Here is a 19642-nt window from a genome sequence, read left to right as displayed (position 1 = left end):
CTGAGCATACAAACAGGCAGATTTTGCAGGGTTCTTGAACCATAGGTTAATATTCCCTGGTGTAGTGGAAATTGTTCCATAATTACAAGTCGAGTCCAGTTTTCAGTCATTCATCTTATGGTAGTCTTGTCTTTCATCTCATTATCTGGGGTTGTAAATACCTGTTTAACAGAGTTGTAGTGAACATTAATAAAAAATAAATGCTCTGAGGAAAAAAATTGTAAGGTATTATGTAAGAGTTGGTGGTTATTATGTTCTAAAAAAAAGTCTGTATTTTGACTTCTATATATGACTTCTAGCAGTTTTGCTAAAGTAATAACCAGGAAACAAATTATTTTGTGAAATTATCTTTTATGATTAAATTGCTTGTAAATGCATACTGTGTTGGTATAATATACTGTATATTACATTTTTAAAATATGAATGACAAATGTAAAAAAATTTAGTTTAATAAGCACCTACACATAATACAAAAGAAAGAGACACAGTAGTTTCTTCCCCAAGAAGTTAATAATCTTATTGAGAAAAATATGTCTATAGAGAATAAAGGCAATCACAAAACATCATGTAAACAAATATAGTATTTTTAACCAGCCTGCTTAAGAATTAGGTATTTATAATTGATGACCTTAGTTGCATTGAAAATAAATTGTGTTTTTTTAAATGTAAAGTATTTTTATCTTCTGCTTTCATGTACAATTTATAAAATGACTCCAAAAATTAAAGATGTGGACTTTCAGAAAAACTAAAAATTTTACCTACTAATCTTCTCATTTTACACAAAGGAAAATTGCTTATTGCTTTAATAAAAGTATTAACAACTATTCACAGACTACAGAAGGGCCTGTCAAAAGCCAAGAAGCTCAACATTTTGATATCAGCGGTCAAGTAGTCAGTTACGCAGTTTCTTTGGAATCAGATCACTCATTTACTTGGCAAGTTTGAGAGGAATAGAGATTCTAGGAAGAAATCCTTACCCTTAAAATAGTTTCAGAGCATACATTTATAAGTGGTACTTTGTTCTCCTGATTTGCAGCATAATTTATGGCTATAACTAATTTTTCCCTTCAATTATTCAAAAAATTTAAAACCTCTAGTAAAATTATGTTTCTCTCTGCTGCTTTTAAGAAGAACTCAGCAGTGTCTTGCTTTCCCATATTTTTAAGTCAAGCAGAATTATTTTTGAAAGAGTACTTTTTATTAAGTTGCTTTCATTATAGGCCATCCATTTACCTGCTGAAACAATGAGAATAGTGCTGGAACGCTGCTATAATGATTTACGTCTTCTCAATGTCTCCAGTAAAACCCTGAAAGCTGAAGGATTTTTTAGAAGTAACAAGGTATGTCATTTACTTTTTCATTACTATTTTCTATGCTGGTAATAGTAAATGAAATTAGGTTCAATATTATAAGCCTGGCCTCCACAGCTGTTCAACATCTGTCTGGAACTTAATTTAAAATTCTCAACCCAGTAATTACTTTCCTTTGTAGTCAGGTCAGGTCAGGCTCCTTTTTGTCCTGTGAATCAGTCCTACTGGTTCTCCTCTTCTTTGCATTTGTTCGTGTGTACTCCCACCTGGAGTGTTCTTCCTCCTCTCCCTGCATTTTTTTTTTTTTTCAGTCTCCAGATTAGTCCTACCCCTTTGGTGAAGACTTCATAACCATTTCTTCCCACAGTGATTATGTCCCCTGGATTTTGTTTATTCTTGAGCTTGTCCCATAAGGCAGTGCTTCATGGTGAGGGTCAGAGGCATACCTAGTATAGAGAAAATTATAATCTTGAGTTCACCCAACATTATTCCTTTTGCCTACTCATTTTTCTCTGTTGGAAATGAGAAAGTTCATGTTAATCCTCTTCTTTTGTCTTGCTATTATTATATGTTTCATCATTTATCATTTTTCATATGTGTTTTTATTACTCTAGTCTCATTCATCTTAGTACAGTCTAGTCTTTTATCTCATTTAACTTTTTTAGTATTTTATTAATACTAATATGTAATTTTTTATTCACCTACACTTCTAAAACTTTTGTGTGGTGGGGGAGGGGATGTATGTTTATGTGTGTGTGTATATGTAAAACATTAAAATTTCTAATCTCCTCCAATACATTACTTTAGGGTAAGAAGTGCAGTAGGGATCTAACTTTTCTTTTTCCTTAAATGGTTAGCGTACTGGTTTCAATTTGTAACATTTACTGAATAGGATAATGATAGTGTTATCCTTTTATGCAAAACCCAACATGCTATTTATAATTGCCAAATTTATGCCAAATACGAATTTCATTTTAAAAAAAGATGGATTATGGAAAATTTCAAACATAAAAGTAGAGAAAATAGGGAAAATAGAGTGAACCCCCACACATCCCCATCTCTCAGCTTCCACAGTGATCATCTCTTGTTTCATCTATAATTTAACCACCTACTTCCCCCAGATTACTTGATAAACTTCCTCAGGATCATATCATTTCATCTATAGACAATATGAACATATATCTCTAAATGAAGAGAACTCTTTTAAAAAAATGACAATTACATTATATACCTAAGAAATACCTTAATATCAGTCAATATCTAGTCAGTGTTCAAATTTCTCTGATTGTCTTAGAAAATTTTTTTCTGTAAATTTTCCTGTGTCTTTTTTGTGGCTTCCTTGCAGTTTATTTGTTACAAAGCCAAGTCATTTGCCCATTAAATTTTTCCATGATCTGGATTTTGGTGTTATATTCACAAGGTGTCTTTACACATTTTCCTGTGTCTGTAATTTAGGCTAAACTTGGATTTCCTAAAGGTGAAAGATTTCTACAATCTAGAGAAAAGCCAGAGTATTAATTTCCTAAAGAGAAGTATATATAATACAACAACTTTCTGAAATTGGACAACCCAATAAACAAGATGTTTGTGTGTATGTGTATGTCCATGCCCTCTACCTTAGTGTAGTTTTATGGCTAGTTACAAAGACATATGAGCCTAATATTTATTTTATTCAGTCTCCAAAACAATACAGTGTCCTTCAGAAACTATATCATCACACGTTATAACATAACTGTGTATTGTGTTGTATTGATGCAATATAATGATGATGATGAATGAGCATGTCACTAAAATTAATATATAATAAAACTCTGACTTACTATGTAGGTGTTTGTTGAAAGCTCCGAGACTTTGGATTACCAGATGGCCTTTGCAGACTCTCATTTATGGAAACTCCTGGATCGGCATGCAAATACAATCAGATTATTTGTTTTGCTACCTGAACAATCCCCAGGATCTTATTCCAAAAGGACAGCATACCAGAAAGCTGGAGGCGATTCTGGTAATGTGGATGATGATTGTGAAAGAGTCAAAGGACCTGTAGGAAGCCTAAAGTCTGTGGAAGCTATTCTAGAAGAAAGCACTGAAAAACTCAAAAGCTTGTCACTGCAGCAACAGCAGGATGGAGATAATGGGGACAGCAGCAAAAGTACTGAGACAAGTGACTTTGAAAACATCGAATCACCTCTCAATGAGAGGGACTCTTCAGCATCAGTGGATAATAGAGAACTTGAACAGCATATTCAGACTTCTGATCCAGAAAATTTTCAGTCTGAAGAACGATCAGACTCAGATGTGAATAATGACAGGAGTACAAGTTCAGTGGACAGTGATATTCTTAGCTCCAGTCATAGCAGTGATACTTTGTGCAATGCAGACAATGCTCAGATCCCTTTGGCTAATGGACTTGACTCTCACAGTATCACAAGTAGTAGAAGAACGAAAGCAAATGAAGGGAAAAAAGAAACATGGGATACAGCAGAAGAAGATTCTGGAACTGATAGTGAATATGATGAGAGTGGCAAGAGTAGGGGAGAAATGCAGTACATGTATTTCAAAGCTGAACCCTATGCTGCAGATGAAGGTTCTGGGGAAGGACATAAATGTATGTACTTCAAAAGAAAAACGGTCCGTCCTTGAAACAGCATCAGTTTTTCTCTCAGTTTATTTAAATTTTCAGTTAAGTGTTAGGTACTTAGTTCTAAGATCATTTGTAACTTTCTGGATTATAAGATTATTGACTTTGATTTTCGATGCAGTTATAATGAACACTGTTCTTAGACCTGTGCAGTAAATTAGATGGTAATTATATCAGAATTCTGAGATAAGTAAAAAAAAATAGTGTTCAATGTTAGGAAGGAATTATGATATAATTACTAAGTAAAAAATTAGGGAATATATTAAAAAGTAAATAATATTTTTTAAAAGCTGAGACACTTTAGAAAATTTGATATTCAATGCCCAGGAAAATGTTTTATTTCTACATGCTCTTCCCTCTCTCCATTTCCAATGCAAACAACAATTCCCTTGCTATACCCCCTTAAAAAGTCCTTAATTAACTGGGAAAGTCAGAGAAAGAAAACACGCTCTTAAAATTTTTTTTGTTACTTTGAAGTAACCCCAAAGCAAGGAGTTACTTTTTGAAGTAACCCCAAAGCAAGGAGTTATAGAAATTCCAATACATAATCTCAGAAAGAGGGAAAAGATCTGAGAGTTTGGGCATTTGACGTAAGCAGTAACAACAAAAACATTCCAGCATAGTATGAGACTTAAAATAAAAGAACCTTTATAAAACCTTAGACTAAGGCCAGCCAAATAATTAGCAAGGCAACCAGGTTTAAGATACAAAATCTTTCTTCAAGTGTAAAAGAGAAGTAGCTGGAAAATTAAGTACTTTGCATTAGTTCTAGCAAAGCAAATATTAATATTACTCCTTATATTTTTATATTTTAGTTTTCAAAATGCTTATTTGTTCTCACTTAAAGCTTCTCCAAACTTTGCAAAGCAAACATTAGTATCCTTATATGACAGGTAAGAAAGCCGAAGCTCATAGAGGATGAATGACTTGTCCAAAAGTGCATATATAGCTAGTAAATGGGACCATTACTAGAATTGAAGGCATCTAATTGTTCCTTTTACCTTTGGAAGGGAGCCCCACTCTTTATCCATCCAGTCATCCACCCATCCAAGTAACATTTTCTAAATCCATACTAGATGCCAGGCCCTATGTAACTGTTAGAAGTAGAGATAACTGAGATGCAGCCTTATGCTTCATCTCATGGGGAGGAGGTGCACAGTCACCCACTCTGAAAGTTAAGTGCTATGATGCTTGTAGTCTCAAAATTCTATCTGCAAAAACGAAGTAGTAGAAATTATGAAATAATACAAGTATTTAAATTTGTGTTTTTAACTAGTTGGGTTAAATAACACTGGAATCATACAGTATTCATATATATATATCTTCCAGAAACTCAAGTATGAAAACGTGGATTGGCAGAACAAAATAGAGGGAAATCGTATTGTAATAATGCTTTAAATTTCTATGGAGCATTTACCTCATAAGGCTCATTAGCTTACATTATTTCATTAGTTCTTTTAACAGCTGTGTGAAATTGATATTGTTAGACCGTTTTCACTGATGATGAAACTGGTCAAACAGATTAAGTAATTTGCCTGCGGTCACATAGCTAGTCGCTCACACTGCCAGGATGAGACTCAGATATCATTAGCCACCACCCCATAGCTGCTACCACTGTTCTTTCCTTGCATCTTAGTAAAGGAAAAATAGTAGTAACTACTCTGCTTTTTTACCATACTCAACCCATCAAGGACATTAGAAAAATTAAAAGTAGTTCCTCTTTAGTAAAATGTTGGAAATTTCTTTTAATTGGTTTGTTTTAGAATGATGTGCTAAAAATTTGACTGGATGATAGTCTCAACCATAGGAAAAATTCGATTCGATGGGAATACTTAGAATTATAGTTTGAAAAGTCTCATTTCCATCCTAGAACAGTTAATAAAATCTTTTAAATGGAGAATGTTGGCCATATTTGGAAATTCATACTAGGCTAATTTACTAGTGTTCATTGAAATAGTAAACATGGTGAAGAAGAGAAACCATTCACTACACTTATGTATTTGGGCTTTTAGAAGCCATAGAAAAGGTCTTGTTTGAAAAGAAAATGTGACCTTGGAAAATGTCTTCTCATGTGTAGAAAACTGGTTTGGAGATAGGGGAGTAGAGATAGCAGCTAGCAACCAGGTTTTTCTTGAGTCTGTACTAAGACTGATTCATTGCAGCTCCTCAGTCATCTGAAAGAAGGTCCGTGGGAAAACATGTGGATGATGAGTAATAATACACATTCTTCAGAGTGATAAAATGGCAAGGAAGAACAGGTAGACAATGAATTTGATATTTAAAGAATGATGCAGTATGCACAGTATAGGCAGTTCACTCAGGCAATAATCAAACTGTACTTAAAATGATGGTCCTTAGGATAGCAGTTATAATCCAGGAGTTGTTTCAGAGAATAATTACAGATCATTCTCTGAGAACACTGTCCTGGTAGGACTAGTTATAGTTCATAGGCACTTGGGTATAAACAGGAAAGCCAAGATAAATAAAGATGGTAGTGCATTTGCACTGAAATTTCTCTGTACAATTTTGGTTACCACTTCACTTAAGAAATTCGTAAGGGTCAGTTACAGTGCCTCACACCTGTAGTCCCTGCACTTTGGGAGGCCGTGAGGGGACTGCTTGAACCCAGGAGTTAGAGACCAGCCTGAGCAACATAGTAAGGCCCCGTCTCCACAAAAAAAATTTTTTTAATTAGCCAACGTGGTCATGTGCCTGTAGTTCTAGCTACTTAGGAGGCTGAGGTGGAAGGATCACTTGAGCCCAGAAGAGAGAGGCTGCAGTGAGCTGTGATCGTACCACTGCACTCCAGCCTGGGCAACAGAGCGAGACCGTGTCTCAAAAAAAAAAAAGAAAAGAAAAGGAAAAAGAATAAAAGAAGAAATACATAAGAGAAAGGACCAAAAAGGAAAATCATAAATATATTTTAAGGTTGTTCTGTGAAGACATAGACTCTTCAGTCTGAAGAGGTAGATAGGAAAAATGGTACAATAGTAATCTCTAAAACTACAAAGTAATTATAGCCAATAAATTAACACTCTTTGCCAAAGCTATGCTAAACATTTTACATGTATTGACCCCAGAACATAACTTTGAGGTTTAAATACTATTACCTGTATTTTATAGTAAAGGTAATTGAAGTACAGAAAAGTTAAGAAGTCAGAGTCACAAATCTAATATATGAAGAGGAGCCAGGAATTCATTCAGGCCAGGCCATCAAATTCCAGAACCAGTTGGTCGTAATCACCGTATTAAAGTATATCAGTAACCAACAAACATTTTTGTCTTCCTATGACACAGCACTACTAGAGGTTAGGAAAGAAACTAAAATGGCAATAAAAGCTTGTATTTGAGTAATGCTTTAGAAAAGACTTTTACTACATTTGTCACAATGTTACATGTTATGATCACGTGGGAAAACAGGCTGAGGGAGATTGGATGACCTGCCTACAGCCATTTATCGGAGTAAAGTGACAAAACTGAAATCTAGCCATAGGCTTTCCATTTCTAATCCAGTAATTTTTGCATTACACCCTTCTGTTAAGAAATTTAGTACCTTGTCGGATAGCATAGACAGAAGCTTGTTTGCCATAAGCTGGATTATTGACATAGAGGGGTACTCCTTAAAGCTTAAAAAGTGACATTTTAAACAAATTAAGAGAAATACTGCCTCAAAACTCAAAAGGTAGATAGTAAATAAAGCTCATCACCCTCTTCATATTTTCTTCTAATTTGTACTTGTCACATTTTCTATTAATGAGCCTATATTTTATAGCCAGGAAAACAATGAACATTAATTTATTTGACAAGTCATCTGAGAAAAATTCAACCCAAGTGTTAATATGACATGGGAATGTTGGTTTACCAGGAGTGTTTTAAGGCCTTATCCTTTACCTTCCATGTAGCTTTAGCAGAAAAACCAGACCTAACATGGAGGGAGCCTTAGAGCCAGGGAGGTCCAGTGGCCTGAGGCAGCGAGGCAGCCTTATTAACTGAGAGTCTGGTTTCTGCTTTCTACTACAATATGAAGACCACAGTCAATAGAAGCATTCCAGATGTATCCTCATGAGTGGCTGATAAAATTAGGGACAAAAGATTAAAATAATAAACATTAGGGAAAAACGAAGCTCATCAAAGATAATCCTATTACAATACCAAGAGAGCTTAAATTTAAGCCGGGAAGAGGTAAGAGTTTCTGATCCATTTAAATACAGTTCCTGTTAATTACAGCCCAACCACATGATAAATCAGACATCTTAGTATGCCAGTCGTAACTTTTTTTTCTAGTGAAAATCTGAAAATTAAATAATACTAAGAGTTTTTGAGGCAATCACGCTGTATTTGGCACTGTGCTGAAAGCATGATAAATGAATTACCTCACTGAAGTCACATTGCAACACTCAGGTGGGCACTATTATCATCTCCGTTTTTCTAGTGAGGAAATGGAGGTACGGAGGCTGGCGCCGTGTCCCATATAGTAAGTAAGCAGAAGAGGTGGGATTGAAACCACCAGAGCTTACACTATTGCTGTGTAGAGCTAGAAGTGTATATATTTTAAAAGAATTCCTAGAAGCTTGTTTTTGAGTTTGGCAACCTAAACAAAGAAACAAGCACTTAAATAGCTCAGAATATTTTAAGCTGTCAGATAAAACCTATCAGAAACTCTGTGTCCATGTTTTTTGTCCATTCAGTGTGGTATATTAGCTGAAGTCTAACTGAAAAGGGGTACTCTTTCCTGCATACAGTGTAATAAAAAGTATATGATCTGTTTTATTTATACTCAGAGGTTTCTTTTACATTTTTGTTCTTGTTTTGGTTTTTTTTGTGCTTAGGGTTGATGGTGCATGTTGATAAAAGAATTACTCTGGCAGCTTTCAAACAACATTTAGAGCCCTTTGTTGGAGTTTTGTCCTCTCACTTCAAGGTCTTTCGAGTGTATGCCAGCAATCAAGAGTTTGAGAGCGTCCGGCTGAATGAGACACTTTCATCATTTTCTGATGACAATAAGGTTGATTAAAATAATCTTCGAGTAGTTAGAGTCTGTTTTAAATGATAGATTTGAGAACAGCTTTTACTACTTTCAAGTAAGGTGAAGTAGATAAACTGGAAGGATTTTTTTTTAATAATTAATGGTAATTTGGGGGGTTTTTTGTTGTTATTTTTCTTCACTCATCTAACAAACATTTGTGAAATGTTAGCTGTGTGTCAGTTACTATTCTAGGTGCTGGGGATTCAGAGGTAAAAGATATGCCTGTTCTCAGAGAGCCTATAATCTAGAGAATTTTGGAAAGTTTAAAAATGGGATGAGAATGTGTTGTTTATTCTGCTGAGACAGCATGTCTAAAGAAATGTTTTTAACTTATAGATTACAATTAGACTGGGGAGAGCACTTAAAAAAGGAGAATACAGAGTTAAAGTATACCAGCTTTTGGTCAATGAACAAGAGGTAAGTAATACATTTAAGAACAATATAAGGTTACTTTTTACAGTTACTAAAAACATAGAATATAGAGATTTTATTCATAGTCATTTTATTTCTCTGAAGCAAAGGTCAGCAAATTTTTCTGGGCCTTGTAGTTTAGCAGGCCGTACTGCCTCTGTTGCAGTTACTCACTTCTGCTATTCTAGCACAAGGAGCCATAGACAATAATAAACCAATGAGATGGCTATGTCTCAACATTTTATTTACAAAAGCAGGCAGCAGTGAACTTGGCCCTCAGGCCACTGTTTGTCATCCCTGTGCTCTAAAGTGTTGCCACAAATGCTGAAATGGGACAAAATTTTCCTGCTTTTAAAAGGAAAAGAAATTTTTTTGTGTGTGTGCTTGCTTTCTGGAAACAGTCATACAATGCTACAGGTGAATAGCAGTTGAAAGTCATTTTAGTATGTAATAAGCATTTATATAGTGTCTACTGTGTGCTTTAGGTGCTTGCAAATATTAACTCATTTAATCATCAATTAAGATACAAGCACTATTTCTTATTCTCATTCTATAGATGAAGAAACTGAGGCACAGAGAAGTTAAGTATCTTGGTCAAGGTCACTGCTTGTAAACGGTGTGGGTGAATGATCTAAACAGGCTGTGTTTTTTAAGGAGTAATCAATAAAATATTTTAGTCCTGTGGTATACTAGCCTTACCACAAATACCCAAAAGAATAAGGCAAAGATCGTATTTTCAGAATGTTATAACATCCTATTGTTATAACATTCTGTTATAACATGTTATAGCATTCTGTTATAACATGTTATAGCATTCTGTTATAACATGTTATAGCATCCTATTGAAGAACTAGACAAATGTGAAAACCATAAATTTATCATAAAATGCCTTGAATTCATATAAGATATTTTATCTGGCACCTGTTATTTCTCTTAATGTGACCCATTACAGTCATTTTGACTTACATATTTAATCTGAGTTTGTGGAAACTGTCTCTTTTGAGACAATTGGTTAATGTATTTGGAGAATTAGTATACATTTCCCTCATTTTAGTCCATAAAAGTGGTTCTTTTTGCTTTCAAAATTATAACTGTTAAAAGAAGGAAAATACAAATGTGTAATCCTATTTAACCTTTACAGTGACTCAGTGAGGAAGATACTGTTCCCAATTTACAGAACTGAGACACAGAGATTTTAAGTAAACTTGCTCAAGATAGCTGAGCTCATAAATAGTGGAGCTAAGGTTTCAAAAAAGGAAGATAGACTCCGAAACTCAGGCCCTTAATTGCAAATAAAATGTTTTGGCAATTTTTATTTTAATGTGTTAATATTAATGTACTTAAGGTGTAATTCAAGCTCTGATTGTTTATGTTTATATTTCTAGCCATGCAAGTTTCTGCTAGATGCTGTGTTTGCTAAAGGAATGACTGTACGGCAATCAAAAGAGGAATTAATTCCTCAGCTCAGGGAGCAATGTGGTTTAGAGCTCAGTATTGACAGGTAAAGTAAAATGAATGTCATCAGCGATTTGAAGAAAGACTATGTGGTCAGTTGAAATGGACTGGTATGATTTTCTGTAACTAGGAGAATTAAAATTTCCTGTACTATTCAGAATTTTAGTACGACAGATTAGTTTAATAGGTCTAAGCAAGAGTATTAAAATTTTGTTTGGATTTCCTATACAGGATTCTAAATTTGAATTACTGGGAACATTTCTTTATTTCCCCAAATTTTAACAACTCATTATTTGACTTTTGTATTTGAACATAGTTCATTTTTCTTTGGTGTCAGATTAGTGTCAATCTTTAAACTGAGAGTTTCAAATTATAGTCGTTTTAAATGTCTTATCACATTTGTAGGTTTCGTCTAAGGAAAAAAACATGGAAGAATCCTGGCACTGTGTTTTTGGATTATCATATTTATGAAGAAGATATTAATATTTCCAGCAACTGGGAGGTTTTCCTTGAAGTTCTTGATGGTATTTTCAATATTTTTGGGGGGAAGTATCAGAAATACTCTAGAACTAATAGAAGCCTATAGTTTTTAATCAAATAATGAGTTACGAGGAATCTAATACACATTATAGTGTTCTGTGTTATATTAAGCATAACGATATCCTTATTGTGGATTGACGTGATTCCTACCTACATCTTATCCCTGGGAGTTTTATTTTCTTCACCTGTGTCCTAGTGTAACTGCTTAAGTTGTTTTTGAAAGAATAATCAGTGTCTTTCAGCCTTCTGCTGTCTTTCTCTGGTTCCCATTTGCCTTTTAAGTATTCTTTTTTTGAATGTTGAGAATATTAATTCCCCCTTACAAGGAAATTACACAGTTAGGTTTTTAATACATTTTAAGAAAACTCTGCTAATACTTTCTTAGCCATGTTTGTTCTTTAGTTTCTTTTTTACTATTATGGCTTATTTTGTATTGAAGACATGGTACTGATAATTTATCAGAGACTCAAGAACAATGACTATTTGTGTCCTAAGCCAGGTGGCTTAAAGAATAGAAGTGTATTGTCTCACAATCTGAGATCAGGCTGTCAACAGGGTTGGTTCCTTCTGAGTGCTGTGGGGGAGAATCTGTTCCATACTCTCTCCTAGCTTCTGTGGTTTTTGGCCATCATTGGCAACCTTGGCCTGTAGATGCATCACCCCAGTCTCTGCCTTCATCTTCATGTGGTGTTCTTTCTGTGGGCTTGTCTGTCTGTATTGTTTTCCCCTTTTTCGTAAACCACTAGTCCTATTGGATTAGGGTCCACCCTGAAGACCTTATTTTACTTTGAGTATCACTGTAAATAAAGACCCTATTTCCAAATAAGGTCACATTCTGAGGTACTAGGGATTAGGATTTCAACATGTCTTTTTGTGGGGGGCACAATTCAACCCATAACAGTGACCTTGAGGAGGTCCAAGTAGCAGACCTATTTGTCACACCTCCCAGTTTTCGTTACCAACACTGGCACATTTAAAGTATTAGTGTTTGGAGGGAGGCTTATAGGAGGAAAGTTGGCTTTTAGATCACATCAAGGTAAAAAACTAGTTCTATATTCTTTTTTTGCTGTTGCTTAGGACAATTTTAATTTTCCTTCTGTAGAAAGTAAATATCAATTCTGGATATTTTGTTACAAGATTATACTAGTTTTTAGAGAGCTCAATAATACTAACACCTCATGTATTTCAGGCTGCTTCAGGTCTAATTTAACCATAAATTTAAATGGTTGAAATTCTGATTAATTGACAAGTTAAGTTGGGAGGTAAGGAACAACTAGGATACCATCTACTATGGTGTGTAGGCAAGTGCTCCAGATTGTGATTTCTTTGAGTATCTGGGGTCTTAGGGAATAGTCACTGTGCCTGGGTAAGTCAGGAAGAGATCATAAATGACAAAGAAGTCACCCTTGTAAGGATTAAGTATGTATTAGCAGAGATGGATTCATCTGAAGATGGTACTAGATGGTGGGTGCCTGCATCAGTATTATTTCAGTATATTTTCACATCAAGGTAGTTGAGTAAGAAATGTCATGTGATTAAATCCAAGAGATATTTATTGACCTGTAATTTTCCAGACACTGCTAATCCCTTGTGCTACAAAAATGAGTAAGAACCACTTATTGGTGCACACAGTCTGTGGAAGAAACAGAACTGCAAACCTGTCATTCTAAAATAATAGGTACTAAGGGACTGAATCAGTAGAAGTTCTTCTTGTGTACACCAGAGAAAAGTGACAATTGAGTTGATGCTTGAAAAGTGACATAATGTAAAAGTGACAATTTTGAAGAATCACTAAATTGGGGAGTAAATGGAAAGAGAAGGATTAATAATAGCTTTAGTGAAAAAAGAGGATAAAGTGAAGTTGATTAGATTATGATTTTAGGGGTAGTAGCCAATAGAGAAACAGAGATTGGAGATCCAGAGAAGAGAGTAATTGGTAATGCGGTGTTCAACAGGAGTCAGGAGGGAGTGGAATTAGGAGTACTGGTTTGAAGAAGAGAGGAATTATCTTCTGAGACTGGAGAGAAGAGAGTAAATATTTCATTCTCAAAAACTCTTTGGGATAATTGGGTTTTTTCTTGTGCCCACTTTTTAAGAGTAACACTTGAAGTAAATCTTTCTGTTTAGTAAGGCACTAAGGGAAAAGTCAAATTATGAACCTTCAGAGGAAATAGAATGATGACCTAATCTTGCATATTCTTAGGGGTAGAGAAGATGAAGTCCATGTCACAGCTTGCAGTTTTGTCAAGACGGTGGAAGCCGTCAGAGATGAAGTTGGATCCCTTCCAGGAGGTTGTATTGGAAAGCAGTAGTGTTGACGAATTGCGAGAGAAGGTCAGTTCATTTTAAACAGAACATGTATCTTATGTTGTATATGTATATCATAATATTTATAAAATATATAATATATAAACAATACATTCTTCCTGTGTTGCGTAAGAGAAAACCTAGGAAGTAGTACCAAACGCTGGTGCAGCAACTTTTGTTTTTGGTTTCTGTCACACCTTGTGGCACACTCTGGTTGTTCAGGCTCCTGATTCTTTGAAAAATTACTTCTGAATAGAAGTGGATCCTCACTTTCTGTTACTTGGACCAATTTTGTCCTAAGTAGTTAGAATTAGTTATAAGTTACTAGAGTGAATTGCTATATGTCTAAAAAAATGAAATGAAGTCGAATTGTGTAGAGAATCCAGATGAAGGTCTGTTTTGCATTTTAAGATGGGATATCTAAGGATCTCTGGGGAAAGGGTGAGTTAGTCAATCCGTGGTACTAGCACAATGAGCATTTTGAAAAAGATTTATTTCCATACTTCATACTAAACACAAAAATAAATTCTAAATGTATTAAGTTTATATATAAAAAAAGTAAATGTACTAGGTGAAAATATGTAAAATATTAAATACTAAAGATATTTTCATATTCCTGGAGAAAGATATTTGTAAGCATAATACCAGAAGCCAAAAAAAAAAACAAAAAAAAACCTGCACAGCCAAAGAAAAAGGTATTTAAAAAGCAACTCATAAACAAAGCTAAAAGACAATAAACTAGGAGGAAATTATTTGAAGCAGTTGTTAAACATGCTGTCAATAATTTATAAGGAGCTACTACCTTAATAAGAAAAAGATGGAACAAATCTAATTTTAAGAAAGACAGCATGAATAGGCAATTTATAGAAAAAGAAATACAAATTAAAGAATAATGTTATTTTTCACTCTTAAATTGGTGAAGATTTAGAAAATCAAAAAATACCTAGAGTTCTCAAGGTTTAGGGGATACAGACAATATATACCTTTGATAAGTGTATAAATTGATATGATTTTTTTCAAGTTCAGTTGGCATCGTTTGTCAGTATTTTGGATTTGCAATTAAACATCTGGGAATTCGATCTATAGAAGTATTTGCAGGTTGGGTGCCATGGCTCACTCCTGTAATCCCAGCACTTTGGGAGGTCGAGGCAGGCAGATCACTTGAGTTCAGGAGTTCGAGACCAGCCTGGCCAACATGGTGAAACCCTGCGTCTATTAAAAATACAAAAATTAGCCAAGTGTGGTGGTGCATGCCTGTAATTTTAGCTACTCAGGAGACTGAAGCTGGAGAACTGCTTGAACCCAGGAGGTGGAGGTTGCAGTGAGCCAAGATTGCACCACTGTACTCCAGTCTGGGTGATGGAGTGAGACTCTGTCTCAAGAAAAAAGAATTTATTTATGTATTTATTTTTGAGATGGAGTTTCACTCTTGTTGCCCTGGCTGGAATGCAATGGCGTGATCTTGGCTCACTGCAGCCTCTGCCTCCCGGGTTCAAGTGATTCTCCTGGTTCAGCCTCCCGAGTAGCTGGGACTACAAGCACATGCCACCACGCCCAGCTAATTCTTTGTATTTTTAGTTGAGAGGGGGTTTCACCATGTGGGAGGATATTCATGGAAGTATACAGTAGAGCTTTGTAACTTGGAAAAACTGAAAACAGTCTCAGTGTCCATCAACAGGAGATAAAATGTATATTGTTCAGTTATTGAAGAGAATGTGGTCACTTTGTATCCTATTCCTCTAGGAACAGAATTGTTATATAGAGATATTAATCTATTTTTTTATGTTTTAGAAACATGTGGGTGTAGTTTGTGTATGCATAGGAAAAGGTCTGGAAGGAATATACTAACTTGGTATTTCTGGGACATGGTATTTGCAGGGTGGCCGCTTTCTACTTTTTCTTCTAATTTTTTTATATCAAACATTTTTTAAACCGAGCTATTTCTGTTTGTGGGGTAAAAGGAAAATAACTTTTCTAAGCAAGTTTGTTTTTTAAATGAACTCAAATAAAATGTTTTATTTTACAGCTTAGTGAAATCAGTGGGATTCCTTTGGATGATATTGAATTTGCTAAGGTAAAGCCCTGAGAATGTTTGCATCTGTGTATTGTGCATGATAAACACAGCTAGTGGCATGATTTATTCATTCATTCTTTTTCTTTTTAGGGTAGAGGAACATTTCCCTGTGATATTTCTGTCCTTGATATTCATCACGATTTAGACTGGAATCCCAAAGTTTCTACCCTGAATGTCTGGCCTCTTTATATCTGTGATGATGGTGCGGTCATATTTTATAGGTAACATTCACAATGTTTTTGTTGCTGTAATACATTTTTGGTGTGCATAAATATCTTATTTTCCATAAATATCTTTACTGTTTTTATGATATGGAGTGGCACTAACCAGTAGAAATACAGTGACAGCCAAACATGATTATAATTTGAAGTTTTCTAGTAGCCACATTAAAAACAATAAAAAGAAACAGGTGAAATTAATTTAAAAAATATTTTAAATCCAATATATCCAAAATATGATCATTACAACATGTCATCAGTATAAAAAATCATTTGTATTTTGCATTTTTTTATTGTGCTGAGTCTTAGAAATATTGTATGTCTGTTATATTTCCAGCACATCTCAATATGAACCAGGCATATTTCACAAACTCAATAGCCACATGTAGCTAATGGCTGTTGTATTGGACAGCACAGATGTAGAGGAAAAAGAATAGTCATTGGAGCCTCACAGATCTGGGTTCAAAACTAGCTTTCTGATTTACCTAGCTCCTCATCTATAAAATTGCAACAATGATGTCTACCTTGCAGGATTTTATGAGAATTAGAGCTATTGCATGTAAAATAACTGGCACAGTGCCTATAATAGATGTTCAATAATGATACCTGTTACTACTGCTAATAACATGGAAGTTATTCTCTGCCACTTTTAGAAGTAAGCAATGTGTTCCTGTGATAAACACCTTAGAAATCTGGGACATCTCAGTATATAAAATAATATTACTTCACCAGTAACAGATTTCATTATCTTGCTGAGGAGCATTATAGCATTCAAGCATACATTAATAGAGGTGGAGGGGTCTACTGGACTAATATGTGATTAATATTTTATATGTAGGGATAAAACAGAAGAATTAATGGAATTGACAGATGAACAAAGAAATGAACTGATGAAAAAAGAAAGCAGTCGACTCCAGAAGACTGGACATCGTGTAACATACTCACCTCGTAAAGAGAAAGCACTAAAAATATATCTGGATGGAGCACCAAATAAAGATCTGACTCAAGACTGACTCTGATAGTGTAGCATTTTCCCTGGGGGAGTTTTGGTTTTAATTAGATGGTTCACTACCACTGGGTAGTGCCATTTTGGCCGGACATGGTTGGGGTAACCCAGTGACACCAGCACTGATTGGACTGCCCTACACCAATCAGAAGCTCAGTGCCCAATGGGCCACTGTTTTGACTCGGAATCATGTTGTGCACTATAGTCAAATGTACTGTAAAGTGAAAAGGGATGTGCAAAAAAATATAAAAAAAAAACAAAAAAAGCAAACCTTCTATTAGAAAAGGGGACAGGGGAATGAGTAAACTTCTTTTATTGCGGACAAATGTGCACATAGCCGCTAGTAAAACTAGCCTCAAACAGGATGCTCATAGCTTAATAATAAAAGCTGTGCAAAGGCCATGAATGAATGAATTTTCTGTTTATTTCACTGATACACACATTACCTCATTGACAATTCAGAAGTAAATCCAACATGTGTTGACTCTTGGAAAGCAGCAAAAACAGGAGCTGAAGAAAAGAAATTCTTAGAACCAGCCGTAACCCAGTAAGGAATTGTGAAGTTGTGTTTTTATTTTGTTTTCATTTTTTGCAGAGTATTAAGAACATTATTCTGGAACATCAAAACGTTTCCCTTAGACTGATCCCAGCAGGTGGCAGCTCAGATTGCTGCAGTGTTGTAATTATAACTGATTGTACTTAAGTTATGGATGTAGAGAATATGTTTCATTCATTTATTCAGCATGTAAATAAAATTGATCCTGTTGAGTTATCATAATTGCAGTTCAACTATCTGCCATGGTTATTCTTTTCACATATTCATTCTGTACATTTGTGTACATTGAGAAGTATAGCAATCTATGTAAATGTAATCCTCAGTGAGGTTCCTCAGTGCTAGGTCCCATAGGATTGTCGTTGCCCTTGTTAATGAGGTTTCTCTGTTCAGCGGCTTCAATTTTTTTCTCTTTGTACATCTAGTTTTGAAGATTTTACTTCAAGTTTGAATCTTCTAGAATGCTTGTAAGTCCCGTTTTAATTTTTAGAGTCAATTTGTAGTTACATGTAGTTTAACTTTTGGGAAACGTCTTAACATTGTTCTGAATAAACTTGCTAGTGAGGTTAGGTCATGGTACAGACTGATGCAGTCAACATGATTTCATTGCAGAGTTTATTAGTATCAGCAAGTTTTTGCTTTGCTAAATAAAAGTACTCAATGAACACAATTCTACATAAATTTTGAAATACCATCTAATTTATAAAAATCAATAAAAAAGGTTTTGGTAAAACTTTTTCATGCCAGATGCTGTTTACAACAATGAACATGCCAATAAAACATTTGTTCATTCTGTTGTGTTATTTTAGTCATTAAACTTCTGTGGATGAAGAATCTGGGTTAAGAATAGATTTGTCATCTTTAAATATAACATTTTGTAATGTGTATTGGATATCTCATTTCTATGATAAAGGCATATTTACAGTAAAGTTCTCATAAGAGAAATGAAAAGATGTGTTAATATCTAACTTTGGGGAACCCCGTCAGTATTTCAGATCCGATTTTTACCCTTTTTTTCTTATAAGAAAGATAAAATTAGAAAATACTGTTAGCAAATGTGGCTCTGCCATTTGAATATAATCACCGAGAATTCCATAATGTCTTAAAAGTCTCCTGGAATCCACAATGAAAAAAAAAATCTTTTCTAAGGTATTTTTTCTGGCTATTTTTTATTTCAAGAAAGCTATAGCATTTAGCTAAATTTGACTGAAGTAATGTTCTGAGTTTGCATTAGTGGGATTGGTGATGTTCTCAAGAAAATTGGAAACACTTGTGATGAATTGTCTTTCAGATCACTTAGATTTTCTGATGTAAGAGGACAGCTATTTGGTTCTGATACAGGCCTGCTTGGGATATAGGGTTAGTAAATGGGGTTTCTGCTTTAAAGGACTGACTTGCTATCGCACAGAAGAGTCTGACTTGTAAACAAAATGGGCTTTGGAGTTTGGTCTGCTGGGTTTGGTTTAGTATTCCTATGAGCGTAAATGGTAAAATTCTTCTGATACTCACTCTTTAGACTGTGCCTTCTGCTCTGTTCTTTGTTTTATGTTTAACTGCTGCTTCTAATTGCAGGTGTATTACAGATACAAATAAGAGTAAAGAAAATATATTTCATTATAGAAAAGAAAAAATTAAAAGCTTCTTGCTTTTCAGTGCCTGATAGAGTGAAAACACAATGTTGCACTTTAATAATTTCAATAAAAGCTAATCTGTGTCAGCCTCCCTCTGCTTCAGAGAGTCAGGTGAGCATCCATAACATAACAGGCAGAGCCCTAGCAATGTGGATCAAGTTCCCTGAGCCCAGGGGCAGTGGAGCCTCATGATCTCTTATCTTTTGACGCTTTTTACCGTGGGGCAGATGAACTTGTGTCAACCATGCACACCCTGTGAGAACCAAGTACCTGTGTTTCTAAGGCGGGCACTCAAGGTGAGGGGTGCATTCTGGCCAAAGAAACAAAAGCTGTGGTTTCAGGACCATGCCCTGTGTAGGTGGTCTGTACGGGACGTGTATGTAAGGAAGAGCAATCATGATAGATAAAAACAGTGTGTGAAGCAGCCCTCACACTAGAGTGTTTGGTCATCTCTTATAATGTAAGGGAAGGTA

General features: G+C 35.0%; 1 protein-coding gene across 3 annotated transcripts in view; it reads left to right on the top strand.

The window, feature by feature from the left end:
* The window catches only part of USP47 (ubiquitin specific peptidase 47), a 116123-nt gene extending 98360 nt beyond the window's left edge, over positions 1–17763 (top strand). For all 3 annotated transcript variants that reach the window (XM_009246617.3, XM_002822025.6, XM_009246616.4), the window contains 10 exons: positions 1221–1340; positions 3138–3915; positions 8778–8953; positions 9311–9391; positions 10771–10886; positions 11246–11364; positions 13584–13714; positions 15714–15761; positions 15852–15982; positions 16818–17763. In XM_009246617.3, coding sequence (XP_009244892.1) covers positions 1221–1340; positions 3138–3915; positions 8778–8953; positions 9311–9391; positions 10771–10886; positions 11246–11364; positions 13584–13714; positions 15714–15761; positions 15852–15982; positions 16818–16992 — 1875 coding nt within the window. In that variant the 3' untranslated portion in view covers positions 16993–17763. The remainder of the gene's footprint in view (positions 1–1220; positions 1341–3137; positions 3916–8777; positions 8954–9310; positions 9392–10770; positions 10887–11245; positions 11365–13583; positions 13715–15713; positions 15762–15851; positions 15983–16817) is intronic.
* Positions 17764–19642: the final 1879 nt, after the last annotated feature.

This window comes from Pongo abelii, chromosome 9 (assembly GCF_028885655.2).
Source record: "Pongo abelii isolate AG06213 chromosome 9, NHGRI_mPonAbe1-v2.0_pri, whole genome shotgun sequence".
NCBI lineage: Eukaryota > Metazoa > Chordata > Mammalia > Primates > Hominidae > Pongo > Pongo abelii.
Note: the sequence above shows the minus strand (reverse complement) of the source record. Positions and strands in the feature narration are given on the sequence as shown.